Below are 20,251 nucleotides of genomic sequence, written 5' to 3' on the forward strand. Positions count from 1 at the left end.
TTACACATCCCTGTCTAAGACCTACTTTTACCGGGAAGTAGTCTCCCTCTCTTCTACACACCCTAACCTGAGCCTCACTATCCTCATAAAAACTCTTTACAGCATTTAATAACTTACCACCTATTCCATATACTTGCAACATCTGCCACATTGCTCCTCTATCCACTCTATCATATGCCTTTTCTAAATCCATAAATGCAATAAAAACTTCCCTATCTTTATCTAAATACTGTTCACATATATGCTTCAATGTAAACACCTGATCTACACATCCCCTACCCACTCTAAAACCTCCTTGCTCATCCGCAATCCTACATTCTGTCTTACCTCTAATTCTTTCAATTATAACCCTACCGTACACTTTTCCTGGTATACTCAGTAAGCTTATTCCTCTATAATTTTTACAGTCTCTTTTGTCCCCTTTCCCTTTATATAAAGGGACTATACATGCTCTCTGCCAATCCCTAGGTACCTTCCCCTCTTTCATACATTTATTAAACAAAAGTACCAACCACTCCAACACTATATCCCCCCCTGCTTTTAACATTTCTGTCATGATCCCATCAGTTCCAGCTGCTTTACCCCCTTTCATTTTACGTAATGCCTCACGTACCTCCCCCACACTTACATTCTGCTCTTCTTCACTCCTAAAAGATGGTATACCTCCCTGACCAGTGCATGAAATTACTGCCTCTGTTTCTTCCTTAACATTTAAAAGTTCCTCAAAATATTCTCGCCATCTACCCAATACCTCCATCTCCCCATCTACTAACTCCCCTACTCTGTTTTTAACTGACAAATCCATATTTTCCCTAGGCTTTCTTAACTTGTTTAACTCACTCCAAAATTTTTTCTTATTTTCATTAAAATTTCTTGACAGTGCCTCTCCCACTCTATCATCTGCTCTCCTTTTGCACTCTCTCACCACTCTCTTTACCTTTCTTTTACTCTCCATATACTCTGCTCTTCTTATAACACTTCTGCTTTGTAAAAACCTCTCATAAGCTACCTTTTTCTCTTTTATCACACCCTTTACTTCATCATTCCACCAATCACTCCTCTTTCCTCCTGCCCCCACCCTCCTATAACCACAAACTTCTGCCCCACATTCTAATACTGCATTTTTAAAACTATTCCAACCCTCTTCAACCCCCCCACTACTCATCTTTGCACTAGCCCACCTTTCTGCCAATAGTCGCTTATATCTCACCCGAACTTCCTCCTCCCTTAGTTTATACACTTTCACCTCCCTCTTACTTGTTGTTGCCACCTTCCTCTTTTCCCATCTACCTCTTACTCTAACTGTAGCTACAACTAAATAATGATCCGATATATCAGTTGCCCCTCTATAAACATGTACATCCTGGAGCCTACCCATCAACCTTTTATCCACCAATACATAATCTAATAAACTACTTTCATTACGTGCTACATCATACCTTGTATATTTATTTATCCTCTTTTTCATAAAATATGTATTACTTATTACCAAATTTCTTTCTACACATAGCTCAATTAAAGGCTCCCCATTTACATTTACCCCTGGCACCCCAAATTTACCTACTACTCCCTCCATAACATTTTTACCCACTTTAGCATTAAAATCCCCAACCACCATTACTCTCACACTTGATTCAAAACTCCCCACGCATTCACTCAACATTTCCCAAAATCTCTCTCTCTCCTCTACACTTCTCTCTTCTCCAGGTGCATACACGCTTATTATAACCCACTTTTCACATCCAATCTTTATTTTACTCCACATAATCCTTGAATTAATACATTTATAGTCCCTCTTTTCCTGCCATAGCTTATCCTTCAACATTATTGCTACTCCTTCTTTAGCTCTAACTCTATTTGAAACCCCTGACCTAATCCCATTTATTCCTCTCCACTGAAACTCTCCCACCCCCTTCAGCTTTGTTTCACTTAAAGCCAGGACATCCAGCTTCTTCTCATTTATAACATCCACAATCATCTCTTTCTTATCATCTGCACAACATCCACGCACATTCAGACTTCCCACTTTGACAATTTTCTTCTTCTTATTCTTTTTAGTAATCTTTACAGGAAAAGGGGTTACTAGCCCATTGTTCCCGGCATTTTAGTTGACTTTTACAACACGCATGGCTTACGGAGGAAAGATTCTTATTCCACTTCCCCATGGATATAAAAGGAAAATTAATAAGACCAAGAACTATTAAGATAAAATCAAAGAAAACTCAGATGATATATATATAATATATATATATATATAATATATATATATATATATATAATATATATATATATATATATATATATATATATATATATATATATGTATATATATATATATATATATATATATATAGATATATATATATATATATATAGGTAGTAGGTTGGTAGACAGCAACCACCCAGGGAAGTACTACCGTCCTGCCAGATGACTGTGAAACAAAAACCTGTAACTGTTTTGCATGATGGTAGGATTGCTGGTTTCTTTTTCTGTCTCATAAACACGCTAAGATAACAGGGATATCTTGCTACTCCTACTTACACTTTGGTCACACTTCACAGACACGCACATGCATATATATATATACATACATCTAGGTTTTTCTCCTTTTTCTAAATAGCTCTTGTTCTTTTTTATTTCTTCTATTGTCCATGGGGAAGTGGAAAAGAATCTTTCCTCCGTAAGCCATGCGTGTCGTATGAGGCGACTAAAATGCCGGGAGCAATGGGCTAGTAACCCCTTCTCCTGTATACAATTACTAAAAAAGAGAAGAAGAAAAACTTTATAAAACTGGGTTGCTTAAATGTGCGTGGATGTAGTGCGGATGACAAGAAACAGATGATTGCTGATGTTATGAATGAAAAGAAGTTGGATGTCCTGGCCCTAAGCGAAACAAAGCTGAAGGGGGTAGGAGAGTTTCAGTGGGGGGAAATAAATGGGATTAAATCTGGAGTATCTGAGAGAGTTAGAGCAAAGGAAGGGGTAGCAGTAATGTTAAATGATCAGTTATGGAAGGAGAAAAGAGAATATGAATGTGTAAATTCAAGAATTATGTGGATTAAAGTAAAGGTTGGATGCGAGAAGTGGGTCATAATAAGCGTGTATGCACCTGGAGAAGAGAGGAATGCAGAGGAGAGAGAGAGATTTTGGGAGATGTTAAGTGAATGTATAGGAGCCTTTGAACCAAGTGAGAGAGTAATTGTGGTAGGGGACTTGAATGCTAAAGTAGGAGAAACTTTTAGAGAGGGTGTGGTAGGTAAGTTTGGGGTGCCAGGTGTAAATGATAATGGGAGCCCTTTGATTGAACTTTGTATAGAAAGGGGTTTAGTTATAGGTAATACATATTTTAAGAAAAAGAGGATAAATAAGTATACACGATATGATGTAGGGCGAAATGACAGTAGTTTGTTGGATTATGTATTGGTAGATAAAAGACTGTTGAGTAGACTTCAGGATGTACATGTTTATAGAGGGGCCACAGATATATCAGATCACTTTCTAGTTGTAGCTACACTGAGAGTAAAAGGTAGATGGGATACAAGGAGAATAGAAGCATCAGGGAAGAGAGAGGTGAAGGTTTATAAACTAAAAGAGGAGGCAGTTAGGGTAAGATATAAACAGCTATTGGAGGATAGATGGGCTAATGAGAGCATAGGCAATGGGGTCGAAGAGGTATGGGGTAGGTTTAAAAATGTAGTGTTAGAGTGTTCAGCAGAAGTTTGTGGTTACAGGAAAGTGGGTGCAGGAGGGAAGAGGAGCGATTGGTGGAATGATGATGTAAAGAGAGTAGTAAGGGAGAAAAAGTTAGCATATGAGAAGTTTTTACAAAGTAGAAGTGATGCAAGGAGGGAAGAGTATATGGAGAAAAAGAGAGAAGTTAAGAGAGTGGTGAAGCAATGTAAAAAGAGAGCAAATGAGAGAGTGGGTGAGATGTTATCAACAAATTTTGTTGAAAATAAGAAAAAGTTTTGGAGTGAGATTAACAAGTTAAGAAAGCCTAGAGAACAAATGGATTTGTCAGTTAAAAATAGGAGAGGAGAGTTATTAAATGGAGAGTTAGAGGTATTGGGAAGATGGAAGGAATATTTTGAGGAATTGTTAAATGTTGATGAAGATAGGGAAGCTGTGATTTCGTGTATAGGGCAAGGAGGAATAACATCTTGTAGGAGTGAGGAAGAGCCAGTTGTGAGTGTGGGGGAAGTTCGTGAGGCAGTAGGTAAAATGAAAGGGGGTAAGGCAGCCGGGATTGATGGGATAAAGATAGAAATGTTAAAAGCAGGTGGGGATATAGTTTTGGAGTGGTTGGTGCAATTATTTAATAAATGTATGGAAGAAGGTAAGGTACCTAGGGATTGGCAGAGAGCATGCATAGTTCCTTTGTATAAAGGCAAAGGGGATAAAAGAGAGTGCAAAAATTATAGGGGGATAAGTCTGTTGAGTGTACCTGGTAAAGTGTATGGTAGAGTTATAATTGAAAGAATTAAGAGTAAGACGGAGAATAGGATAGCAGATGAACAAGGAGGCTTTAGGAAAGGTAGGGGGTGTGTGGACCAGGTGTTTACAGTGAAACATATAAGTGAACAGTATTTAGATAAGGCTAAAGAGGTCTTTGTGGCATTTATGGATTTGGAAAAGGCGTATGACAGGGTGGATAGGGGGGCAATGTGGCAGATGTTGCAAGTGTATGGTGTAGGAGGTAGGTTACTGAAAGCAGTGAAGAGTTTTTACGAGGATAGTGAGGCTCAAGTTAGAGTATGTAGGAAAGAGGGAAATTTTTTCCCAGTAAAAGTAGGCCTTAGACAAGGATGTGTGATGTCACCGTGGTTGTTTAATATATTTATAGATGGGGTTGTAAGAGAAGTAAATGCGAGGGTCTTGGCAAGAGGCGTGGAGTTAAAAGATAAAGAATCACACACAAAGTGGGAGTTGTCACAGCTGCTCTTTGCTGATGACACTGTGCTCTTGGGAGATTCTGAAGAGAAGTTGCAGAGATTGGTGGATGAATTTGGTAGGGTGTGCAAAAGAAGAAAATTAAAGGTGAATACAGGAAAGAGTAAGGTTATGAGGATAACAAAAAGATTAGGTGATGAAAGATTGAATATCAGATTGGAGGGAGAGAGTATGGAGGAGGTGAACGTATTCAGATATTTGGGAGTGGACGTGTCAGCAGATGGGTCTATGAAAGATGAGGTGAATCATAGAATTGATGAGGGAAAAAGAGTGAGTGGTGCACTTAGGAGTCTGTGGAGACAAAGAACTTTGTCCTTGGAGGCAAAGAGGGGAATGTATGAGAGTATAGTTTTACCAACGCTCTTATATGGGTGTGAAGCGTGGGTGATGAATGTTGCAGCGAGGAGAAGGCTGGAGGCAGTGGAGATGTCATGTCTGAGGGCAATGTGTGGTGTGAATATAATGCAGAGAATTCGTAGTTTGGAAGTTAGGAGGAGGTGCGGGATTACCAAAACTGTTGTCCAGAGGGCTGAGGAAGGGTTGTTGAGGTGGTTCGGACATGTAGAGAGAATGGAGCGAAACAGAATGACTTCAAGAGTGTATCAGTCTGTAGTGGAAGGAAGGCGGGGTAGGGGTCGGCCTAGGAAGGGTTGGAGGGAGGGGGTAAAGGAGGTTTTGTGTGCGAGGGGCTTGGACTTCCAGCAGGCATGCGTGAGCGTGTTTGATAGGAGTGAATGGAGACAAATGGTTTTTAATACTTGACGTGCTGTTGGAGTGTGAGCAAAGTAACATTTATGAAGGGATTCAGGGAAACCGGCAGGCCGGACTTGAGTCCTGGAGATGGGAAGTACAGTGCCTGCACTCTGAAGGAGGGGTGTTAATGTTGCAGTTTAAAAACTGTAGTGTAAAGCACCCTTCTGGCAAGACAGTGATGGAGTGAATGATGGTGAAAGTTTTTCTTTTTCGGGCCACCCTGCCTTGGTGGGAATCGGCCGGTGTGATAATAAAATAAAATATATATGTGTATATATATATATATATATATATATATATACACATATATATACATATATATATACATACATACATACAGTGGACCCCCGCATAACGATCACCTCCGAATGCGACCAATTATGTAAGTGTATTTATGTAAGTGCGTTTGTACGTGTATGTTTGGGGGTCTGAAATGGACTAATCTACTTCACAATATTCCTTATGGGAACAAATTCGGTCAGTACTGGCACCTGAACATACTTCTGGAGTGAAAAAATATCGTTAACCGGGGGTCCACTGTATATATAAAACCGTATATATACTGCTGCTTTCACTGCATGAACATTAAGAGATACTCTACAATATATACTGGCAATAATAATAATGAAATAAAAAATAAGGCAGCTAAGCGCTACAACCAAGGTAGTCATACAACACTGCAGGGAGGATTTGCGAATGGAAGGACTTGCAAAATACAGGAAGCAGTGAAGGGCAGGAGTGTGCAAAGGTAGGGGGGTTAATAGGGGTAGGTGAAAGTGCAAGAGTAAAAGCCATATCAGAGTTGGTGCAATAGGTTAGTTTCTTAAAAAATCAGAGGATCTGCATCAAAGGTGGGATTTTAGGCAAGATTCAAAATAAATGTCCTTGAATGGTATGTGCACGTACATACCATCCAAGGACATTTATTTTGAGCTGCGCTAAAACTTCCACCTTTGACGCAGGCCCTCTGATTTTTTTTTTAAGAAACTAACCTATTGCACCAATTCTAATATGACTTATTCTTGCACCTACTAACTCCCTACCCTTGCATGCTCCTGGCCCCTCACTACTTCCTGTTCTTTGCACATCCCTGTATATAATTTTTACAATTTTCTTTAGTTATAAATAAGTATTCATTAAGCTTAACTTGTATAATTATTTTACACTACATTGAACAATTACATACTTTCAAACATCTTTTAAATTACGTATTATTCAAATTGGGGAGGAGGAGTATGGAAGAAGTGAATGTTTTCAGATATGTACTTGGGAGTTGACGTGTCGGCGGATGAATTTATGAAGGATGAGGTTAATCATAGAATTGATGAGGAAAAAAAGGAGAGTGGTGCGTTGAGGTATATGTGGAGACAAAAAACGTTATCTATGGAGGCAAAGAAGGGAATGTACGAAAGTATAGTAGTACCAACACTCTTATATGGGTGTGCAGCTTGGGTTGTGAATGCAGCAGCGAGGAGGAGGTTGGAGGCAGTGGAGATGTCCTGTCAAAGGGCAATGTGTGTGGTGTAAATATTATGCAGGAAATTCGGAGTGTAGAAATTAGGAGAAGGTGTGGAGTTAATAAAAGTATTAGTCGGAGGGCTGAAGAGGGGTTGTCGAGGTGGTTTGGTCATTTAGAGAGAATGGATCAAAGTAGAATGACATGGAGAGCATTTAAATCTGTAGGGGAAGGAAGGCAGGGTAGGGGTCGTCCTCGAAAAGGTTGGAAGGAAGGGGTAAGGGAGGTTTTGTGGGCGAGGGGCTTTGACTTCCAGCAGGCGTGCAAGAGTGTTTGATAAGAGTGAATGGAGACGAATGGTATTTGGAACCTGACGATCTGTTGGAGTGTGAGCAGGGTAATATTTAGTGAAGGGACTCGAGGAAACCGGTTATTTTTAAATAGCCGGACTTGAGCCCTGGAAATGGGAAGTACAGTGCCTGAACTCTAAAGGAGGAGTTTCGGGATACAGTGGACCCCCGCATAACGATTACCTCCGAATGCGACCAATTATGTAAGTGTATTTATGTAAGTGCGTTTGTACGTGTATGTTTGGGGGTCTGAAATGGACTAATCTACTTCACAATATTTCTTATGGGAACAAATTCGGTCAGTACTGGCACCTGAACATACTTCTGGAGTGAAAAAATATCGTTAACCGGGGGTCCACTGTACGTATTAGCAGTTTGGATGGATATGTTGTCTCTTTATATGTATATGCTTCTAAATTGTGTTCTGAGCACCTCTGCAAAAACAGTGATTATGTGTGAGTGAGGTGAAAGTGTTGAATGATGATGAAAGTATTTTCTTTTTGGGGATTTTCTTTTTTGGGTCACCCTGCCTCGGTGAGAGACTGCCGACTTCTTAATTTTTTTTTTTTTTTTTTTTTTTTAATGAGTTATAATCTTATGAGAATGACGAAATCTCCCATAGGTTTTCTGACTGATTTTAATTTATAGCCATATTAACGCGCATTTACTAGTACAGTATTCCTATAAATCATAAACAATTATATAGCTGTCTTTTAACTGTACATACACATTCTCACCAACGTAGAAAGTTTTCGTGAAACAGTTATGAGAGTTATACAATATACTGTATTGTATGAAAGCTGTAAAAGATATTGTCAAGACATTACTTCATGCTACCCTTACCAGCTTGCCAACCGTTTTCACAAAATGTAGGAATAATCAATAGCCTCCTGCCAGCAAGTAATCTTTCAGTCTTTTTCCCTTTCTTTAAATATTCCTTTATAACTATTACATTCTTGTGTGCTAAACCAAAACTACATAAAAAACATTCAGTAATGCAGTGTTACAGCTATGTATCTTGGCTCTCTTAACTGTACAGTATCAAGTTTTGCTGTTACCAATTTCTTATACATTATCAATTACACATGACAGATTACCACATCACTTGCACTTTTAATTACTGCATTTATTAAGCAAATCTCTAAGAGATATTGTACTATTTTGTAATCCTTCAATGAAAATGTATTTACTTGGAGTCTACCTGGATGCTATTCCAGGGATCAACGCCTCCACAGCCTGGTCCATAACCATGCCTGCTGGTGGATCAGGGCTTAATCAATGAGGCTGTTACTGCTGGCTGCACGTAGTCAGACGTACGAACCACAGCCTAGCTGATCCGGCACTGATTTAGGTATCTGTCCTGCTCCCTCTTGAAGGCAACCAGGGGTCTATTCAATACTGATCAAAACATACTTCAATAAATTAAAAACCAAGCATTAAGCCCATTCAAATTCATTCCCTCAGAACTGGAAAATTATTTTTCTATAAAATATTTCCAACCAAATTTATTGTTGCTTTTAGGCTAACAGCATCACATTATTATTATAATCAAAAAGAAGCGCTAAGCCACAAGGGCTATACAGCGCTGCAGGGTAGGGAAGGAAGCAAGGGAATTGGATGGCAGAAGGGAGGGGGGATGATCAGCAGGTTACAGAAAACAGCGGGGCAGGGGATAGTACGGGGGTAGAGGGTAGCAAGAGATACAAGTAGAAAGGGCTGAAAGTATCAGAATTTGTGAAGTAAGTCAGTCGTTGTCAAAAAGTCAATGAGAGAGTCCGGATGAAAGGTGGGTCCATCAGCGAGAAGGGAAGGTAAAGAGAGAGCAGCGGGGCGAAGACGACGACAGAGGTAAATTCTGCGTGCTCGTTGATAAAGTGGGCAGTCCAACAGAATGTGGCTGACTGATAATGGAGCTTGGCAATTCTCACAGAGAGGAGCAAGACGCCTCTCCATGAGATATCCATGAGTAAGACGAGTATGGCCAATGCGAAGACGGGAGAGAGTAGTCTCCCAACCTCGACACTGGTGATAAGAAGACGGCCAGTAACCTATACTCGGTTTAATAGACTGAAGTTTGTTGCCGAGCATAGTAGACCAACGTTGTTGCCAACGGGTGTGAAGGTGGGAAGATATTACAGCAAAATAGTCCGTACATGGAATACCTCTATAAGAAACTGGTAGGTCATGTACTGCTGACCGCGCAGCAGTGTCTGCCTGTTCATTGCCCTGTACGTCAACATGACCAGGGACCCAACAAAAAACAATATCTTTATGCTTAGTAAAGATGCGGCGTAGCCAAAGTTGGATACGGAGGACTAAGGGGTGAGGTGTATCAAATTTTTGTATAGCCTGTAAAGCACTAAGGGAGTCTGAGACAACCACAAATGATGACACAGGCATAGATGCAATACGGATAAGTGCTGTAAGGATGGCATATAATTCAGCAGTAAAAATACTAGCTGAAGATAGTAAATGCCCTTGTACGACGCTGTCTGGAAACACTGCTGCGAATCCTACGCCGTCAGAAGACTTAGAGCCATCTGTGTACACAGCAATGGCATGAGAATGAGAGTGAAAGTGGTCAAGAAAAAGAGAGCGGGAAGCGACCGTAGACAGTTGGGCTTTCGAGCAAGGGAGGGAGAAAGAACAGACTCGAACAGCTGGAACTTCCCAGGGGGGTAGGGAAAAGTGAGATGCTACATGTACATAGAAAGGTGGTAGTTGAAGAGAAGACAAGAGCGAATGAAGGCGAAGAGAGAAGGGACGGAGTAAGCAGGGGCGGCGAACAAATAAAGAATGTCTACTAATATCAGTGACCATTCTATAAATGGAAGGATTGCGGAGATCATGAGAGCGTACATAGTAGCGCAGGCAATGGGCATCACGGCGATCGGATAAGGATGGAACGTTCGCTTCTGCATAGAGGCTTTCGACAGGGGAAGAGCGAAAAGCACCAAGGCATAAACGTAATCCTTGGTGATGAATGGGGTTAAGGCTAGAGAGAGTAGCAGGAGATGCCGCTGAATAGATCTGGTCACCATAATCAAGTTTCGATAAAATAAGGGTGGAATGTAGGTGAAGGAGGGTTCGACGATCAGCTCCCCACGAAAGATGAGCAAGGGTTTTAAGAAGGTTCAGCCGGCTGTGACAAGTTGCCTTCAGAGAGGTAATGTGAGGTTTCCAGGATAACCTACGATCAAAGAGGAGGCCCAGAAACTTGACTGTATCACGTTCAGGGATACGTGAGCCATAGAGGTACAAAGGATGATCAGAGATGACAGAGCGTCTAGTGAAAGTGATTTGGTGGGTTTTAGTGCTGGAAAATTTAAACCCATGTGTGGTGGCCCAATTGGAAACACGGTCGACTGCATGCTGGAGAGAAACTGTAAGGAGGTGACAGTCAGCGCCTGCACAGGCAATAGCGAAGTCATCAACATAGAGTGATGACCAAATATTTGATGGAAGACTAGAGGCCAAATCATTAATAGCAAGGAGAAAAAGTGTTGTGCTCAGAACACATCCCTGGGGGACACCTTCAGCTTGGACAAAGTCCGGGGAGAGCACATTATTAACCCGAACACGGAAATGCCTGTCAGTTAAAAAGTTCTTAAGGAAGGATGGTAGATTGCCTCGAAGGCCTAAGGAGTGGACTTGGGCTAAAATATTATACCTCCAAGTTGTGTCATATGCCTTCTCAAGGTCAAAAAATATGGCAATAACTGAGTGGTTATTCGCAAAGGCATTACGAACATACGTATCCAAGCGCAGTAAGGGGTCTATGGTAGAACGTCCCTTACGAAAGCCATATTGACGAGTGGAGAGACTGTTGTGTGTCTCTAAATACCACACTAAACGTCTATTTACTAGACGTTCCATTACTTTGCAAACTGCACTGGTAAGAGCAATGGGACGATAGTGGGAGGTTTCATGTCCCGTAGTGCCTGGTTTGCGGAAAGGGAGAACAATGGCGGATTTCCACAGCTGTGGAAGAACTCCTTGTGACCAAATAAGATTGTAAAGGCGTAATAGGACTGCAAGGGCTGACTGATGTAAATGTTGTAGCATACGAATATGAATGTCGTCGGGCCCAGCTGCCGATGATCGACAAGCTGAGAGTGTTGCCTCCAGTTCTTGAAGTGTAAAAGGCACATTATACTGTTCTTCTCTGAGAGAAGAAAAGTCCAAGGGTGCTAACTCTCTGGCAGACTTTGAGGAAAGAAATGAGGGGCATAGATGGAGTCCCTGAGAAATACGGACCAGATGATTGCCAATTTCATTGGCAACATCTAGTGGGTTTGCTATATCAACACCGGCAACTCGCAGAACAGGAGCCGGGTCAGGAGAATATTTACCACTCAGTTTTCGTACTTTTTTCCAGACTGCACTCATAGAGGAAGCAGAGGTGATGGTGGAGACATAATCTCGCCAGCAAGTGCGTTTAGCGTCACGGATGACACGGCGAGCGATCGCACGCTTCTGTTTAAAATCAAGGAGTCGCTCTGTGGTTCTATTGTACCGGTACCTGCCCCATGCAGCGCGTTTCAAACGTACTGCACGAGCACAAGCAGGAGACCACCAAGGCACGCATTTCTGAGAATGCCTGCCCGAAGTTTGGGGTATAGAATGAGAAGCTGCGGTGAAAACGGAGGACGAGAAGAGGTGTAAAAGCTCATCGATGGAGGACGAAGAAGGAACCTCTTTAAAAACAGTCAGGTGTGAGTAAAGGTTCCAATTTGCCCGATTAAATTGCCAGCGTGGGGTGCGAAGAGGTGGCGAATATGAAGGGGAAGAAAGAATGATTGGGAAATGATCACTGTCATGTAAGTCCGGGAGAACAGACCAAGTAAAGTCTAATGCGGCGGAGGAAGAGCAAACTGAGAGATCGATGCAAGAGAGAGTATGAGTCCGAGGATCAAAATGGGTGTGAGTACCTGTATTTAAAACATGGAGGGGGTGGGTGGCAAGAAAAGCCTCTAACTGAATTCCACGGGAATCACAGTGAGACCCTCCCCAGAGGAAATGGTGGGCATTAAAATCACCAAGTAACAGAATCGGTGGCGGTAATGACGAAACAAGGAAGGCAAAATCCGGAATAGATAATGCCCGAGAAGGAGAGAGATATAAAGAACAGAGCGTATACCACCTATGTAAGTGGATACGGGCTGCTGTGTAATGCAGCGAAGTATGAATAAATAGTTGATGGTACGGAATATCAGTGCGGAGAAGAAGGGCACTTTCATTAAAGGTCCCATCAGGAAAAGGATCTGAAGAATACAACAAATTATAGCCTGAGATGTGAGAAATAACAGCAGAGTGTAATTTTGGTTCCTGTAAGCAAACACCAACAGGGGCAAACTGGGAGAGTAACATCTGAAGCTCACCCCGATTACCCCTGAGGCCGCGTATATTCCACTGTAAAAAGGCCATGATTGGCAATGATAAAGATACTTGAAATCCGCAGGTAAGGGTTCCTACGGACTAGAAGGGTTAGAAAAGTCCACATGCGGAGGCAGTGGAAAATGTTCAAGCAGCGAAGGAACGGTGCGCTGTGAAGAAAGGAGTTGCGCAGATGGAGCAGAGGAGAGAGAAAGAGCGGAAGGTGGATCAGTGTCCATTGATGGTTTGGTCTCTGCAATATATTCAGAGATTGCTTCAAGTGTTTCGGAATTCAGAGATGTCGTATGGGAGACAATATTGGGAATGGTAGGGGGAGGATGAGTAAAGATTGGAACTGTATTGGACTGTACCAAGGTAGGGGGGGGCGAAAGGGTGGAGGGAACTGGAGAAGCGTGGCAGGGGACAGAAGAGACAGGAACCTGGGAGGTGGCAGAAGAGGAAGAAACTTGGGAGGGAACAGGGGAGGAAGGTACATTACGAGGAGGAGGGTGAACCTCTGCACTTGTAACCGAGCCAGTGAGAGGGGAAGAACTAGGGACAGAGACAGGGAGGGTAAAATGAGGAGGTGGAAGATGGGTAGGAGGTGTTACCGGACCTTTTTTTGACTTTTGAGAAGTAGAGGGACGATTGGGAAGAGGTGTCGTACGAGGTCTCGTCGATACTGAGGCTTGTAAGAGAGAACTCGAAGAAGCGAGATTAGACTGAGGCGTTGAAGTAGGGACGTCTGAGCCGAGGACAGCAAAAGGATTAGATACAGGAGTGATTATGGGAGAGGTAACCACAGAGGTGGGTGTAGAAGATGGGATACCAGAAGTGGGGGGACGTTTTGAAACACGGGAATAAGAAACACGTGGGAGTCTCCCTTGGAGGCGGAGATGAGAAACTGCCATGGCATAAGGGAGACCTTCTGTCTCTTTGAGGTAACGGATTTCCCGCTCGTTTAAATAGACCTGACAACGGCGAGAGTACGAAGGGTGAGCCTCATGACAGTTAAGGCAAGAGGGAGATCGATTGCAAGACGTATTAGAATGGTCATCGGCACCACAGACTGGGCATTCGGCGATAGATCTGCAATATTTCGCTGGATGGCCAAATCGCCAGCAATTTCTACACTGTTGTGGTGTAGGGATCACCTTTCGAACTTGTAACCGATGTCCTGCTATATAAACGGAGGATGGGAGTTCTCGGCTGTCAAAAGTTAAACGAGCCACATTGCTAGGGTATCGTCTCCGCCCACGGGCAGGAAGAACGTAAGTGTCTACCTTGAGGATTGGGAGATCTTGGAGTTCCAGCTGTTCGAGAATGTCGGTGCCACATGTCTGGAAATTTTGTTGAACTATGGTATGGGGCAGAATAACGGTACCACTACAAGAATTGAGGGAATGATGTTTTTCAAGGGTGACAGGAACAGTATCTATATGGGAAAGACGAGAGAGCTCACGAGCCTGGGTAGCATTCTGTACGGTAATGATGCGCGTACCGCTCTTAAGAGCATGAAAAGAAATATCTTTACCAACATGGCGTAGGAGTGCCTTGCCAATACTATGGTCAGAAAGATAGGCAGTAGAGGAAGTTGGTCGTAAAGTGAAGAATTTAGTCCACTGTTCAGTCTGAAACTGAGCGTGGAAAGGTAGTGAAGGACGTGTCAATCGTTTCTGAGAAGAACGAGAAGGTGAAGGTGGAGAAGTATCATCAGCAGGTAATTGTCGTTGACGTTTAGGCGTGGGACCAGAGTTGGTCCGACGTGGAACGGGTCGGCGATTTGAAAATTGCCGCACCGTAGAGGGAGAGGCCGGAAGCATAGTCAGAGGAGAGCGAAGGTCTGATAAATCGAAGGAGTCAGTCGAGGCCTCAGTACCTGAAGCGGGTGAGGAAACAGCACCGACAATAGGTACAGAGGCATGAGGAATGTCTGAAGAGTGGTCCAAAGACGAGGCGGGGTCAGAACGGGGTGCGGTATCAAGAAGGGGCCCGGGGGTACTAGGTTCATGGACTAGGGCTGCCATGGTTAGGTTACTTCTTTCTTTTTGTTTTTAAGAAAAAAAAAGAAAGAAGAAAAGAAAATAAAAACAAAAAAAAGAAAAAAAAAGGGGGGACCGGGGAGGGATAGTTCCTAGGAGGAATGAAAGGGCCAGAAATCTCCCTCCGCGCCCAAGAGGACTCGACACCGCTAGTAGCGCAGATGCAGCATGGAACCCGTGCCATACCCTACCCTTCATGCCAGTAAACCAGCAATCTGGGATAGCAACCTCACATCTGCCGAGCTACCTCGGTGGACAAAAGAGAGGGCGGCCGGATATCCGCCACAAAGCATACCTCCTTCAGCCACCACCCCCGGAATCCGAAAGGTGGCTTCCAGAGATACACCCGTCGCCCAAAAGACACCCAAAGCTACTCCGGGATACCGGAGAGGGATCGGGACATCCCTAGGCAATCCAGATTCCACGGCAAACTACGCCACCGCCAAGAAACCTCAACGGAATGGGATGGACCCCGGTGTCCTTTCCCCTACCTAGGAACTAGCGCGCCTGTGGGAGAAATCACGAAGGCTAAAAAGAGGAAGGGCAAAAGGGAGGGGTGAGGAGGAGGAGGAGGAATGGAAAAAGGGGAGGATGGGGAGGATGGGATAGGGGAGGGGAGAATGGGGGGTAATTAGGTTCGGTCTGAGGAAGAAGACCGACAGGGCTAATTCCTCAGACCAAGAGCCTCTTCACCACGCCAAGGAGCCCCCCTTGAAGAGGAACAGCATCACAACAGTCACTATTGCAAGCAGGATGTACAATAAATATTCTTGTACAAAACTTGAATATCACCATTGACTATCAAAATTGTGAAGATTCCATACTGGCTTTGAACTGTTGCTTCGACATATCCGCTTTAAGTACCGTAGTTTTATCAACCCCCAAAAAATTATTCAATGGAATCAGTTTACACTGAAGGTCAATGAACATTCAACTTTCCTCACCTTTTTAAAAACATTACCAGTTGTTAAAGCAGCTTAAAAGTCTTACGTTTTTCTTAATACTGTACTTTATTAAATTTTAAACAATAGTAAAGCAAGGCAAATGTGGCTGTACAGATTAGTACACTATTATAAAGTATGTTGAAGGAAAAAATGCAAGTTGAAAGTAAAGTTTATAAACACTTTATTATTCATAGTTTACATAAATATTACATATACAATCAAAGCAAGGTTAAGCTATCTTTAACATTTTAAAGTTACCTTTGGATACCTTGCTAATGCAATATAAATTGTGCTCATCAGTAACAGCCTTAAATCCAACTCTTGAAGCTTCTTTATTTTTGTAGCCAATTTCCATTTGAATGGAAAGTTGCTAAAAAATAATAAAACTTTCAATTCACTTCCGATAAAATGGATATGCATTAGTATCATATTAAAGTGTTTCTTACACGTGACTAATAGACTTGCATTAGTCATACACAAGATACAGATATTTTCTGCCCTCTTGCCAATTGTTGGCTAATCGCTTCAAAGAGCTATTCTGGAATTGCTTGGCATTTCATTACAATGTAATCTAAAGTACCTCTCTTATTATCAAAGCATGTAATGACACCAGAATATATTACGAGTGTTAGTCTGGCATTAAGTACATTATTAGTATAATTAATGGCAGAGTGTCATTCACAAATACAGTATAACAAAATATTTTAAGTCAGGAAAAATTATATACCATGATAAATTACACATCAAATACATGCTGTACACAACTTCACCATTAACAAATAAATGGATTCTGATGTATGTAGGTATGTATATATATATATATACACACATACTGTATATATATTTAATATAATTGGTGCAAAGTGTTAACTTGCTCCAAGGTATAAAAAAAAAAAAAATGCTGTACACCACAGGAATCTACAAATCAAGAAGTATTTTTGCAGTTTTCACTAACTGGTTCGAGTAAATAAGCTTAAACAGCTGTTCACCTGAAAAGTAGGCCAAGCCTGCCGCTGAGAATTTCCCTTGCAAAAAAATGCGAACTGGAAACATCTTACAGTAAATATTAAACAAAAAAAAGTTTTGTGTAACACTTATGCCTCCAAAATCAATAACATCATTGCCTGCTTACACTAGTGCTGCCATCACCACCAGTTCAGGTCACTGAAGAATGTTACTTACGCCTCACTACTGCTAATGTAAAAGGCAAAAGAAAAAAAAATTGGTAAACTTAAATTAATTTTATAAACTAGGCATTTAAAATTTTGATACAAATGGCATAAGCAATAAAAATTCTTTATCTTTGGCAAGTGCAATGCTCATTCACTGAGACTGACACTGCAGTCTCAGAAGTCTCAGAATTTATAACACATTAGACAGTATGCTCCAAGCCATGGTTCTAGACAATATGCAATGAGATCAGAATGCCAATATCACATTTTGAAAAGAAAAGAAAAAGAAAAAAAGCTATTAATATAAATGGCACAAATGTCCATTAATATTAATAAATCTACATTGATCTGAACAGAAGATGTAATAAAATAATACAAGACTGTTCTCTCAAAACATCCAACGTTCATCTCTTAAATCATAAAAATTGCCACAATTATATATATTTTCACAATCCATCAATACACAAGTATTCAAGAACAAATAATTACGAGCTGCTAAACACTTAACAGCATTGCTGTTCAACGAAAATTAGCATTAAATAATGTTCAAGCTTAAAGGCACAATCTTTCCCAAAAGGATTCTGATCTTTGCATATTATTTAGTGATGAAGGCAAGCTAGTACTCAAACATGAAAAAACTTGGCCTGAGTTAATTTCACATTTACAGCCCAATTTGAACTTTATCATAAGGTACTGCATTAACATCCAAGAAGACTGAACTTCAATTTAGTAGAGGAATGTACATTTTTATTCCTCAATACATAATGTAAAAAAAAAAAAAAATTTATATATATAAAAAAAGTGACCAATTACCCATTTTCCATCTCAAATAAGATGGCTCCCAACAAAGTACACCGACATCCAAGAGTGCTCGGTCCCACAAAATTAGTAATTTTACCATTCTCATTTGGGCAGAACACAATCCTTTTACCTTGTACAAAAGTGATCAAGAGTATTCATTTTGTCTGAACTCAACCATCTTACCACTAGCTTGAACACCGACTCAAATCTTATGCCTACTGAGGAGAAGCTAGTGATATGACTAATATTATCTTTCTTGTAGAATACTAACAAAATGGATCACAAGTGAAATGAAATGCTCCTCCTGAGCAAAAGAATATGGATTACACATATGTGCAAAACTAATACCAAGACTTCATATATTGCAACTACATTAAAAACTTGTGTTTCACAATTCAAGCATCCTGCAATGCTCTAACCAATATCCCACATTTCTAATCAACAAAATGAAATCACTAAGAAATATGAATAAGCATTAAAAATCACCTTGTCCATTAAAGAAAATAATTTTTCACGTTATACGAAGAAGCAACATTTTAATAAATTATAAAGAAAAAATTGAGAATCCAATCAAAATTTTGTTATACAGTACTGTACTTCGAAAATCTTAGCGTGGCTGCACACAATACCTTTAGAAAATACTCAATAAAAATCATGTATCTGAACTTGGAATAATAATTTAGAAAAATCATTCCAGGATAGCTTGACTGGGTTTCAAAAGAGCAGTTAAAAACTCTTCCTATAAAAACAATGGCAAACTGATCTACCACCATATCCTTCCACCAATTACTCAACTTGTGTAAGAAAAAAAAATACTGGTAAGTATACATAACTCCTTGCTAAACCCCCTTCTTCAAAGTACAACTTGACAAAACTACACAATACCCACTGTTCACAAAAGTTGTAATAGGATGTTTGTTTAACATCTGCGGAGAGGGGAGAAAAATAACTTAAGAGGACATACAAGTCACATTCTTTCACCATTCTTAATAGACTCACCTATAAACAAAGTAAGCATCCATACAAAGAACAAAAGTAGTTAGGCTCAGTCAGCAAAACAGTATTACTGTAATCTCTCATTAAAGATCAGCATATTTCCAATCATTCATCAAGAATTAGAAGATTTCCAGTCATTAAGATCTGGTACAATACAAGAGTTCTCACTTCTCATGGTCTTCGGCATAGCAGGCTTTCATCCTAATACTGTAAAGCTTGTGGTACACCATTTACTGTTTTAGATTTAAGAACATCGTTTTCAAAGGTCATGACTGTTTCTTGGCCTCCTTCAGATACCTTCTTTGTTGTAATTTTCTTCCCATTGACAAATTTGGTCGAAGTGGATGAACGCTTCACACCAGGGCCTCCCATACTGAATGCGTGAGATGAGAAAGAAGTAAAGCTGCCACCTCCCTCAATTCCTTCAAGACCTGAGAATGGTGAGAACATGGGTGGACCAAACAATGGACCAAAAGGAGAAAAGAAATGACTGCTGATGGAATTCTGGTTACTGACATGTTGTGCTGATGCTCCTTGTTGAGGGCTTCCTCGTTGCCTACCTTGCCGACGACGACGGTTAGCATTATGCCCAAGTGGATCAAATGGATCAAAATTGAACAATTCCGCAAAAGGATCACCTCCAAAGAATTCACGGAACACTTCTTCAGGATCTCTGAATGTGAATGTAGGGAACGTATAGTCAAAGTCATCTTCAAATCGGTAGTGATGTCTTGCTGATCGAGATGAACGTGGCCTAGTAGGCCCTGGACCACTACCCGTTTGAAGACCTTCTTTACCAAACTGGTCATAAATCTGTAAAATACAAGCAATTAAAAAGCAAAAATGGTTTAAAATACAAAATATTTCTTTTCACCGTCTACTAAAGAGTTTACAACAATAGTAAATTCTATTATGTGGAAACTATGCTGACAAGGAAAAAATCTGAAAACTAGAGTTTCTGTAATGTTGAGAGAGAGACAGACACACAGAAATAATGAACAAATTAATGAACAAAAGCATGAAAAGTGCATAGTCACAAAGGCGTCATTCCAAATCTTCCACAATTCTACTACATATTTAAAAAAGTTGCCTAAAAAAAAATCTGTATAGGAGAGGGGGGGGGGAAAGGATTAAAGTTGAAGGAAGTCTAAAACTGCTGCAACTAACAATCCCTTTGCTGTGTTGCTGGACGAATGTGGTTTAGTTATCAAGGACACAGCCACTAGTGAAATACTGTCCAAGTAGATTACTCCCAGATTAACTTATGGCTGGGGCATTTTGTGACCAAAAAACATGGTGAAGGATACCACCAAACTTCAGAAAGATTTGGACAAGCTAATATTAGTTAAAATGTGGTAAATGCGGTTCAAATGCTAAGCAGAAACCTGAAGCCAAGAGCAGTGTCTATGT

The 20,251-nt window shown here is 41.0% G+C and overlaps 1 protein-coding gene across 3 annotated transcripts in view; it reads right to left on the reverse strand.

The window, feature by feature from the left end:
- Positions 1-16,036: 16,036 nt before the first annotated feature.
- mrj (DnaJ heat shock protein family (Hsp40) member B6 mrj) overlaps positions 16,037-20,251 on the reverse strand; it is a 31,734-nt gene continuing 27,519 nt past the window's right edge. For all 3 annotated transcript variants that reach the window (XM_053781116.2, XM_053781117.2, XM_053781115.2), the window contains exon 3: positions 16,037-19,654. In XM_053781116.2, coding sequence (XP_053637091.1) covers positions 19,043-19,654 — 612 coding nt within the window. In that variant the 3' untranslated portion in view covers positions 16,037-19,042. The remainder of the gene's footprint in view (positions 19,655-20,251) is intronic.

This window comes from Cherax quadricarinatus, chromosome 15 (genome assembly GCF_038502225.1).
Source record: "Cherax quadricarinatus isolate ZL_2023a chromosome 15, ASM3850222v1, whole genome shotgun sequence".
Lineage (NCBI taxonomy): Eukaryota > Metazoa > Arthropoda > Malacostraca > Decapoda > Parastacidae > Cherax > Cherax quadricarinatus.